Raw genomic sequence first — 11,854 nt, 5'->3', positions numbered from 1 at the left:
CTCAAGTGACTCTTTGTAGTTTGTAGACTTGAGAGGACTAAGAGATTTTCTTCTCTCTTAGGGTTGTTGTTGTAATCTTTCAAGATTAGTGGATTAAGTCCTTGTTGAAGCGCGAAATCACCTTGGCCGGGTGGACTGGAGTAGCTTTGTGTTATAAGCGAACCAGTATAAAATCTTTGTGTGATTTCATTTTGCAAAAGCGCTTATTTTTTCAAACAATTCAAACCCCCCTTTCTTGTTTTTCTCACCTTCAAAAGTGCCCCATGGTGTAATGAAAGTTGTTTTCTCCATATCTTCGGGAGACATTTTAATCTGATTATATCCTGAGAATCATCCATGAAGGAGAATACAGAGAACTGAGCTGTGTTATCTACCAATACATCAATGTGAGGTAAAGGAAAATCATCTTTGGGACTAGCTCTATTCAGGTCTCTGTAGTCTACACACATTCGAACTTTTCCATCTTTCTTCGGAACTGGCACAATATTAGCAATCCACTGCGGATAAGTTGCAACAGCTAGAAAACCTGCATCAAACTGCTTCTTGACCTCTTCTCTGATCTTGACAGCTATGTCTGGTCGAGTTCTCTCAACTTCTGCTTGATGGGCGGGCATTCCGGCTTTAACGGCAGCTTGTGCACAACTATGTCGGTGTCGAGTCCTGGCATATCCTGATATGACCAAGCAAACACATCCACATATTCATGTAGTAGCTTGACTAGTTCCTCCTTCACATTTTTTTTCAAAGCAGTTCCAACCTTGACTTCCTTTCTATCCTCCTCAGTCCCCAGATTGATCACATCCACTGGTTCCTGATGAGGCTGAATCATCTTTTCCTCTTGTTTCAAACGTCTGGTCAACTCTTCTGGGAGTTCGCAGTCTTCCTTACCATCCTCTTCAGCTTGGTTAATCGGGAGGTCGAAGTCATAGGGAATTATAGCATTGTCGTGTTCAATGGATCCAGTTATTAATGATCTGCATGGAAATGATTTTTCTTTTTTAGAGGAAGATTTTGAAAAATGAAAGTGATGTGAAATAAAAATTGCCATTTTTTTTGTTGTTTATTTGTTTGTAAAAAAAATAAATAAATTAAAAAGATGAAAGACAGGGATCTCAAAAAATGTGCTTTGTATTGATGATAAGGCTTAAATATTAACACAAAATGGGCCCTACAAAGCTATCCATATGCCTTGGGCATGACATTGGATGTTTTAGAAAACAGTAAATTACTTTGAACAAGAAACTATATCCGGAACATTTGTTGCCTTCCAGTTAGTGAGAGCGGCATCCGGAGGTCCACAAAACACCACCTTGGAAAAATCTAGATCTTCATCTTCAAGAGCATTCACTTGATCATCACTTCGGAAACCAGCTTTGGAGAATATTTCCTGGATGCTAGGAACCTTCCCCTGGTGTATCTTCTGATCTTTGAAAAGTTCAATAGACGGCTGATATCCTAACCCACACTTGTCTTTCTTCTCTGGTAGTTCAATCACTGTGCCCCAACTTCCAGGGCAACCAGCTTCAATTGCAGCTTTCACACTCTTCCACGAGGTCATGACCCCCTTGGGTTCTTCAACAAGTTTCGGCTTAGTCTGGACCACATTGACCACTTCAAGGGCTTGGAGAGGAGTTTCAACAATGTCTTCACCTACTTCAATGTATCTGAAAGAAGTCAAATGGCTGACGAAAATATCTTCCTCTCCGGATACTGATACCAGCTTACCAGAAGTAACAAACTTCAGCTTCTGGTGAAGTGTCGAGGTGACAGCTCCAGCAGCATGGATCCAAGGTCTACCTAACAGACAGCTATAGGCAGGCCTAATATCCATTACCTGAAAGGTAATACGGAAAGTTTGAGGGCCAATCAGGATTGGGAGGTCAATCTCCCCAATAACTGTTCGCTTAGACCCATCAAAAGCTTTAACTATCAAAGCACTGGGTCTCATCTGCACCCCTTCAATATTCAATTGTGCCAGGGTAGTCTTAGGTAACACGTTCAAGGATGAACCTGTATCCACCAGTACTCGAGCCAAAGTAACATCTGTACACTGAATGGAGATATGAAGCGCCATATTATGTTCTCGCCCATTAGGGGGTAAATCATCATCAGTGAACATCAAACAACTACTAGCATTGAGATTAGCAACCACATTATCAAACTGAATAACACTGATGTCTTCTGCCACATAAGCTTCATTCAAGAACTTCAATAGAGCAGTCCTATGAGCCTCAGAACTCATAAGTAGAGAAAGAATGGAGATTTTTGAAGGAGTCTGGTTGAGCTGATCTATGACCTTGTAATCACTCTTCTTGATAATCTTCAAGAATTCTCTATCCTCTTCAGTAGTCACTGCTTTCTTAGATGAGCCTTCTCCTTCTTCTGGAGGATTTACCTCTTTCCCCTTTGTTGGTTCAACTGTTGGTGCACTTTCTTTGTTTGGGATCACTTCAGGAGCGAAAACCCTTCCACTTCGAGTCACACGACTAGCTCCAGCGATGTTAGTCACGTCTGGCTCTTTCAAGATTACTGGTTTGTTACCCACATAAACTACAGGCTCATAGTTCCAAGGCACGGCTTTGGTACTGTCAAATGAGAATGGAGCGGGAACATGGATAACCATGGGCTCAATCTTCTTCACTGGCTCTAGGTCAACATTTCTCTGATAAGGGACCACAAAAGGCTTGGGAAGCCTCTCTTGATCAAATACAGGCACAATCACAGCAACGTCCTCATCAATCTTTGCCCTAGTGAACTGAATAACCCGCTGATCCATCAAACGTTGAAGACAAACTTTGAATTCACCACACTGATCAGGGTTGGATGAACACACCACACAATTATCATGTACTCCATTCATCAATTCTGCTTCCATCAATCTAGCACGGACCACTGTTAAAAGAGTCTTCAACTTGAACACATCCTTTATCAATACATCTTCAGTTGAACTTTCTATAGCATTGACACCTGAACTATCATGTTTAGGCAAAGGATTGTTCCCCACATTTGGAACATCAGCAAAAGACAATATTTTCTGATCTATCAACTCTTGAACCCGGAGTTTGAACACCTTGCAATTTTCTGTTGTATGACCCTCTGAATTAGCATGAAAGGCACATCTAGCATTCTCATCATACCAAGGCTTATGCGGCTTCGACATTGGAGGTAGTGCCCTTGGCACGACAGTCCCATTCTGAATCAGATATGGTAGCAATTGAGTGTAAGTCATTGGGATAGGAGTGGTATTCACATTATTGTACTGTTGATATGGCCTCTGTTGATTTGGTCGTTGCTGCTGAACTGGACGTGGTTGATTATTCTGTTGATTTCTCTGTTGATGTTGAGGTGGAAGAGTCTGGAACTGAGGTTGTGGAGCTTGATATTGAGGAACTGGAACTTGATAATGAGGTACCGGAGCTGGAATAGGAACATGAGCAATTGGACGATAAGGCATGGTTGGATATTGAGCAGCTGCTACGTAAGGGTACTGATAATAAGGCAGAGGAGCAGGAGCCCTGGGTGGTACCCTCCTCTGAGAAGAAATGGCACTAGTCTCACCCTCCTTCCTCTTGAATCCGTTGAAAGGCTTCTTCAAGATTGGTTGACTGCTGGAACCTCCCTGGATTTTACCACTCTTCAGTCCTTCTTCTACTCTTTCTCCCACGATCACCATGTCAGAAAATCCTGTGGACACACTACTGATCAATCTTTCATAATATTGGCCCTGCAAGGTTCCCATGAAAATGTCAATCAATTCACGATCAACCAGCGGCGGGTGCACCCTTGCAGCCAATTCTCTCCAGCGTTGTGCGTATTCTTTAAAAGATTCATTGTCTTTTTGGGCCATACTCTGAAGCTGAGTACGGTTTGGTGCCATGTCAGTATTATATTTGTATTGCTTTGCGAATGCTTCAGCCAACTCATCCCAAGTGTGGATGTTGCTACATTCCAACTGCATGTACCAGTCCAAAGATGCCCCAGTTAGACTGTCCTGAAAGCAATGGATCATGAGCTTATCATCTCTGGCATAGGCAGCCATTTTTCTGCAATACATTTTCAAATGTATGTTAGGACATGTGAGTCCTTTGTATTTTTCAAATTCGGGCGCTTTGAATTTTGGAGGAATCACCACGTCTGGGACTAGACACATCTCCAAGGCACTTAAACGGGTTGAGTTATGTCCTTCTAAGATTCTTAGCTTTTCGGCCAGAGCACGACACATCAAGATAGCCTCAGAATCTTGGGCAGCAGTAGGGATGACCACTGGAGTAGCTCCATTGTAATTCTGCATTTCAAACTCGTCCTGGAGCTCTTCATCAGTGCGGGGCATGACTACTTGATTGACTATCGGAGGTCCTTGCACAGGGACTCCATCAGCTACTCCAGAAGTATGCGCAGGTGGAGGCACATGATTTCTTTCAGGTGGTGGAACAAAGCCTGGAGGAAGACCGTAGATAACGGGATTTGGAATAGGAACTGAAGGTCCGGACTGAAGAGCAACCCCTTGAACTAGAGCATCGTTCCTTGCAGCAGCAGCAACACGAGCCTCTTCTTCCCTTCTAGCCAGAGCTTGTATAGCCTCAAAGATCTGCTCAATCTTACTTTTGACAGAGTCCATCTCCTCTCTGAAGGCAGCTTGTTCTTCTCTAACTACATCCATGATTCTTCTTGTGTTGGAGCGAGTAGCGTATGCACGTTGAGGAATCAGCTTGAACTACTGGACACGAGGAAAAATGGAATGAGTTTTTGTTTTGAGAAATGAAATGCATGATGCATATGTTAATGCACGTGGATTTAAAAATGTATTTTATGCTTATGTTCAATTTTATTTTCAGGGAACCGTGTTAGATTCCTTGTAACTTAGCAAGCATTCAAAGAGATCACGGGGAATAAAACAAGAATGGAACCAAACTTTTTTGTACAAAAGAAACTCAAAATCCTTCATTCATTCAATTCAAAATAGAGTACAAGGATTGAGTACAAAATATTCTTTCAAACATAAAGGAAATTACAACATAAAAAAAAGGTCAAACTGCAGGCTTCTGTTTGTTGAGATCTTCCAACTCTCCTTTGAACCTTTTTATCATGTCTTCACAAAGATAAATAAATTCAGTCACTGAACGAGGGATGTTGTCATTGTCTATGTCTTCCAAAGCACATCTTAGCATCAAAGGCACATTCGTAGCCATGCCATTACAGAAGTCTATCAAACTGGCAAACTTGTCTCGATACTCATTTCTTTGTTCATGTAAAAACTGGATGGTTTCCTCGCAGGCTGCCAAACTAGCATTCACATTTTCCCTTGCGTTCATCCAATCTTCACCTTCTTGTAGCAAAGAGTCATGTCGGCCTCTCCAGTATCGTTCCCACTCATTAGCATTTTCAGCCTCCTGGCACTTTCCATTCCACATTTCAGGTGTAACCTGAGTAGCAGCCATAACACTCTCTTTACTGCGGCGTTCTCGTTCTTCCCTTTCTTTTGATTCAAAGAGTGAAACATTGAGGTTGGCTATCTCAGCCTCAAGCGTCTCTCTTATCTCCTTTTTTTGTTTTGTGGCGAGCTTCCACCATTTCTCTTTCTCACGACAATCCCTCTCAGCCTCTTTCAGTTGGCTTTTGACGGTATTCAAGCAGCTCTCAGCCTGATCTAACCCCTGTTTGACTCTTTTTCTCTTATATTCCTCCTTATCAGTCCTTTCCACATTTGCTTGAAGTTGTGTTTTCTTCCGCCCAAGCTCCCACTTATGATTATCCCTTTCTTCAGTAATTCGGAGAAGGTTCAACCGTAGCTCTTCATTCTCTTTTTCCAAACTTTGGATGACAACTTTGAGTTCTTTAGCTTCCTCTATAGTGACGTGAGTAGGTTCTGGAGGATTTTTATGCATTGGAGGCTCATAAGGGTATGGTAGTTTATCTTGAGAAGCTCTGGCTTGGACCCAACTTGTATATGGCCCTCTAGCTATACAATTCTTCTTTCCACGCTCCCTTTTTCCTTCTCTACAAACTTTAGTCCAGGCACGACCTATCCTCTTCACCAGATCAAAGTCCTTCACTCCTTCTTCCAGCAAGAAACCTTCTAACAACTTGTCTTCTGGTTTGTCATTCATAGGAAACCCAAGTTGCCACATAGCAAGCTCAGGGTTGTAATTGATGCAACCTCGAGTTCCTATGAGTGGCACATTATGGAAGTTGCCACATTTGACGATTATGTCCATATCATCATAAACACGAGAGTACCAGGCGATGTCATTGGCAGTGAGAGACATGAGTTTTTGAGACCACTTGAGGTTATCCTTGCTCTGAACAAAAGGTCCTTCGCTTGGTAAGTGAGATAAGAACCATTTATACAGTAAAGGAGCGCAACACTGGATCATCCCCCCTTCTTCTCATTTCTCCAATGAATGGAGTGATAAACATCTGCAAGCAAGGTGGGAATGGGATTCTTGAGCAAGAAAATTCGTATAGCAGTCATGTCCACGAAGTCATCAATGTTCGGGAACAAGACAATCCCATAGAGTATCAAGGCTAACACAGCATTGAAAGCGACCCAATCTTCTTTAATTTTGAAATCTGAAGCTTTTCCCACTAAGAACTTCAAAGTGAATCCCGAAGTGCCTCCTTTTGGTCCAAGATTAGCCTTCACTTCCGCTTTATCTAGATGTATAGATGAACCTATTTGTTGATGTGTAGGAAATTCCCCTAGACCGGTGTAAGGGACTTCATCCTTGATACCAATGTTTGCTATATGTGAGAACTCTTCCAATGTTGGCGCCAACTGGAAGTCCTGGAATGTGAAACACCGCAAGGGAGGATCATAGAATTGTGCCAAAGTGAAAATGGCCCAAGCATCCACCTCAGTGTTCATGATAGTCAACAGGTCACCATACTCAACACAAAAGTTGTTCCTTCTGATTTTTTTCACATCTGAGATCAACCCCTTAATCAATCCTAGCTTTGGATTCCTGAACTTGAATGAATAAGTACTTTTTTGATTGCCACCCATGTCTTCTGAATGCCTGCAATCAACAGAGTCTTTAGGTCCCTTGAAAATATGCACATGTCATATGTGTTATGATTATGAAATGTTTTATGTTTATGTATGTACAGTTGGGTAGGTGATCATTGGAACATTCTGATTAATTACTTCATGGAGGAAAGGTTCCAGGAATAGGAAAACCAAACAGGTAGGCTCTAGGGTTTAAAAGGTTCCTAGAGTCATGGACCCAATTCAAGAATATTATCGTCAGAATGACTAATCGTAAGACAATAATATCTTAAGACGGATCTATTCTAGGTTAGGTCTTTATATTAACCCAACGAGTCCTAAGTCTCGTAGGTCAATACTACACAACCATCGACTCCACGGTTCTAGACACGGTTCCCAGAGTCATGGATCACACCTGACAATATTATCGTCAGAACGACTACTCGTAAGACAACAATATCCTCAAAAATGATCTATTCTGAGTGAGGTCTTCGTATTAACCCAACGAGTCCTAAGTCTCATAGGTTAACACTACACAACCATTGGTCCTAAAAGCCATAGGTTCAGGGTTCTACAAAAGGTCCTCAGAATCATAGATCGAGGTTGAAAGTATCACCGCCAAAACGACTAATCGTAATACAGTAATACTTTCAAGGGATCTCATCTGAGTGGGATTCTCGCATCAACCTAACGAGTCCGATGTCTCGCAGGTCAATACTACACAACCACCATCCTAACTTAAGTTTTTCTCAAAGCTCGGGTATAAAGCTTTTCCTCACACAAATGCCAATAGTCCAGAAAGTTCCAATGATACCATATATCAATAATACAGTAATTGGAAATACAGATAATAAAGGCATATATAGATAAAATAAATCAGAAGCAAACAAACAGATAAAAGCAAAACTCAAACACAAAACAAACTAAATTAGGGTTGACTCGCTTAGGAGAACTTTCATTCCCCAGCAGAGTCGCCAGCTGTCGCGGCGCGAAAAATACCCAAGCATAAGGAACGCTCGAAATATAAACAAAACAGAGTCGCCACCGAACTTTATTTATTCCCAAAGAGGGAAAGGGGAAATATCGATAAAACCCACAAAAATAAAAAAAGAAATGGTCGTCGCAACCAAATCGGGTTCGGGAGTCGGTTATGCAAGGGGAAGGTATTAGCACCCCTCACATCCATCGTACTCGATGGGACCCATTTAGTTAGTTTCGTGTTAGAGTGTTAGCGTGATATCGTTTGCGATCTTCTACTTATCGGGTGAGGAAAGAGAAAGAAAGAAAGGAAAGACTTAGGGTTTTTAATATTAATGTGCCTGACAAGATTTCGCAATCCTGCTCCTACGTATCTCCAGGTGCTATGAAGAACTCAAGGCATACGTAGTTCTACCCAAAGAGAACTACTGGGTGGATTGCTTTTAAAGAGAGTGATGCTTGGATCATATTTGAGCGATTAAACCTTTACTTGCTGCTCGCTCTTGGAGGCTGAAGTCTTTGTTTGTTTCGCATCAAAACGGATGTTGCATACTCTTTTCTAAAAATGTTTTCGGGGTTGCACGAGGGCGGAAAATAAGTTTGATGAGTTTGAGTTGATTTTAAGCGGAGACAGGCATCCAAGCAGGGAGCTCTACTGCAGTACTCGAATGCCCGAAAAGGAAGAGGCCTAAGCCCAATCACTCTCTTTTCATCCAAAAGTTTGTTATGAAAATGTGGTAAATTAGGTCAAAATTCATTAACGGAAGACGATTAATCAGACATAGAGCTCTACAGCAGTGTCCAAATAATCGGGAAAGAGAAGGTCGATACCCAATCAATCTTTTTCTTCTATAAGAGAAATGACCTAATTCTAGTAATTATTGTATTTTAATATGGAAGACGAATGTTTGAACATTGAGCTCTACAGCAGTATCCTAACATCCAAAACAAAGAAAGTCTAAACTTAATCAGTTTCTTCCATTTTTATTGTGAAAAGCTTTTGAGAATAGGGGGACAACTTGACATTGGATCAAGTGTCAGAAGTTGACTTATGAAAATAATTTGGATGTGGCGGGGGCAGTGCTTGGCTTTACAATCAATTTGGATTTGATTTGGGAAAAAAAACTCGACCTTGGATCAAGTGTTTGTTTTTGTTCTTTTCTAAAAGGGTTGATTTTAATCTTCTGTTAACAATCAAATAGTACAGTAAGGTAAATGAAAATGGTAGATTTATTACACATGTTTAGGAATGGGGGTACAGTTTGTCGAATGGGGATACAATACGATAGTTAAATGATATAAGTTTTGAAAGACAGTTGAAAAAAATAAAAGAATCTCGTTGTAAGAAGGCCCAAGAGAAAGCCAAGGGACTCGAAGTAAAACTCGAAAATTAAACTACATAATTTACGTAATGTTAAGCAATCGTAAAGTGATTCATGTAGGAATCACCCTATCTGAGGCCGGTCAACAAGACTATATGCGTCTAAATAATTTCTGAAGTTAAATTGAAATTTTAACTTCAAAATTGCAACGCATCTATGAGAAATAACCCAACGGAGCAAAAATAAATCAAATTTTCTTTTTAACAATTAAAAATAAAAATAAATAATCAATAATCAATAAATAAATATAAAAATAATAATAAACAAATAATAATTATAATAGTAAATAATAATGATAAATAATAAAAATAAATATTAATAACAATACTTATTATTATCAATAATCAAAAACTAATAATAATAATAATTAAAATGTTCATAATAAATCAACAAAACATAAATAAAAAGATAAAAATAAATAAATAAAAATAAAAACAAATAGTAATTAAAAAAATAATTAACAAGAATAATAAATAATAATAATAATATGTAGTAACCATAATATAATGAATAATAATATGCAATAACCAATAAATTGTAATTCTTAATGATGATGATAACAATGAAGGTAACAGTACGTAATGATAAGTAATGTTAGTGATAGTTCATAAATAATTACAGTAATAATACTACTAATAATAACAATATTAATAATACATAATAATAGTAATACAAATAATAATAATAGTAATAATAATAATAATATAATAATAATAATAATAATAATAATAATAATAATAATAATAATAATAAAAGAAGAGAACACAAACTTACTAGCAGTGGAAGTTACTAGTTTGGAGATTTATTTGGAAAAGAAAAAAACAACTTTGACCCCCCACACATGCGTTGACATGTGGCAGGAGGATGTGAAAAAATATTTAGAAAAAACAAAATAGTGGCATCTCCTTTCATGAAAAAATAACAGTAACAGAGGTAAAAACCTCTCCACCCCTTCCGATCAAATATCGATGGAAAACACCACAAGGGTGGTCGACCGACCGGTGGCGGTGCGGTGGCGCCCCCACTCTCCCGATCTGTCCTCTTTCGTTCGTTAACCTCTCTCTTTCTCTACCAAGTAAGCAAACTTCTCTATAAACACAAACAAACTTCTAACCATAACTCACACATACACAAAAAGAAACAAACCTCTTGAAATGAAACAAAAAAAGCTTCCAACTTATAGAAATATGATGATGAGTTTAAGGTTGTTGTGGTAAGTTTGATGTTGTGGTTGTAGATGTTGTTGTTGTTATGGTGTAGTGAGATGAAATGAGTTAGGTGAGGTTGATGATGGTAGTTGTAAGAAGTTGTGGTGTTTGAAGAAAAAATGTGTGTTTGTGGAGAGTGAAGAGTTTTATATAGTTAAAGTAGTGATGATGGTGATGAAGATGGTTATGGTTTTTTTTTAGTTGGTTTAAATGAAGTTGTTGTTGTAGTTTTAACAGAGATAATATGTGTTAGTAAGAAAATGAGTGAGGTTGTAGATGTTCATGAAAGAAAGAAAGGTTGGGCGGTTTGATGATGTAGAGAGAGAGAGTAGATATTTTATGTTTAGATATTTTTTTGTGGTGTATGTTGTGAAGGATGTAGCAGTAAAAAAGGAGAAGAAAAGAAAGAGAGAGAGAGAGAGAGAGAGAGAGAGAGAGAGAGAGAGAGAGAAAAAGAGAAAGAGAGGAAGAAAATAAACCAATGGAAAAAGGGGACACGTGAATAGAAGAGGGAAAGAAGAAAATATCTCCAATCAAAGCCAAGTGTCCTTTATACATTGGTCCAAAAATAAATAAATTTTAATTCAAAAACAAAATTTATATGGATTGGTTGATAAAAATATATTATCCATTTTCTAATTTTACTAATTAAAATAAAATACCCAAACATAAATTAAAATTTGAATCGAGAACATAGATAATTCTAAATAAATCTCTCAATTTTTATGGCAATGGAACAAAAATAATCAGTCAAAAATTGAATAAAAATTGGGCGTAAAAATTTTCAAATAAATAAATAAATCAAATGCATTAAAATGATAAATGCGAAATAAAATTTTCAGAAACATACAGGTTTCGATCTGATTTTGAAATAAAAATTGATCGGTTAAAAGGATCAGACTGATTAAAATGCGTCCAAAAAAAGTAGTCGAAAAAATAAAACGAGCACATCACGTTAAACTACGTGAATCGTAGATTAAGAAAACTGACATCTTCAAGCTCAAATTTTGAATTTTTTTCGCCCTCTAATCCTGCATACAGTTGAGAAACGATTCGATCGGTCTGCCTGTATATCCGAAAAAATTATTCCGAATGATATTCTAAATATTATACGGAAACAAAGCATGTTATGACAAGTATAAAATGCAAACGTCTTGTAAATGAAATGAATTGCTGACTGGATAAATGTGAACAGACAATCAGACATAAATGAATCGCTCCTGGATCATTTGCTCTTGATTCTTAAACACAAACAAAACTCTACAAAGATCCAGATGACGACAATACTCTTGATTGTCACC

At 38.5% G+C, this 11,854-nt stretch overlaps 1 protein-coding gene across 1 annotated transcript; it reads right to left on the bottom strand.

Moving 5' to 3' along the window:
- Positions 1 to 5,027: 5,027 nt before the first annotated feature.
- LOC127127331 (uncharacterized) lies at positions 5,028 to 10,970 on the bottom strand. Its single transcript, XM_051056490.1, has 2 exons — positions 10,492 to 10,970; positions 5,028 to 7,016 (listed from the first exon to the last, which is right to left on the bottom strand). The coding sequence occupies exon 2, from the start codon at positions 6,372 to 6,374 to the stop codon at positions 5,028 to 5,030; it is 1,347 nt and encodes a 448-aa protein (XP_050912447.1). The 5' UTR covers positions 6,375 to 7,016; positions 10,492 to 10,970.
- Positions 10,971 to 11,854: the final 884 nt, after the last annotated feature.

This window comes from Lathyrus oleraceus, chromosome 1 (genome assembly GCF_024323335.1).
Source record: "Lathyrus oleraceus cultivar Zhongwan6 chromosome 1, CAAS_Psat_ZW6_1.0, whole genome shotgun sequence".
Lineage (NCBI taxonomy): Eukaryota > Viridiplantae > Streptophyta > Magnoliopsida > Fabales > Fabaceae > Lathyrus > Lathyrus oleraceus.
The sequence above is the reverse complement of the archived record's forward strand: the minus strand, read 5'-3'. Positions and strand labels throughout refer to the sequence as shown.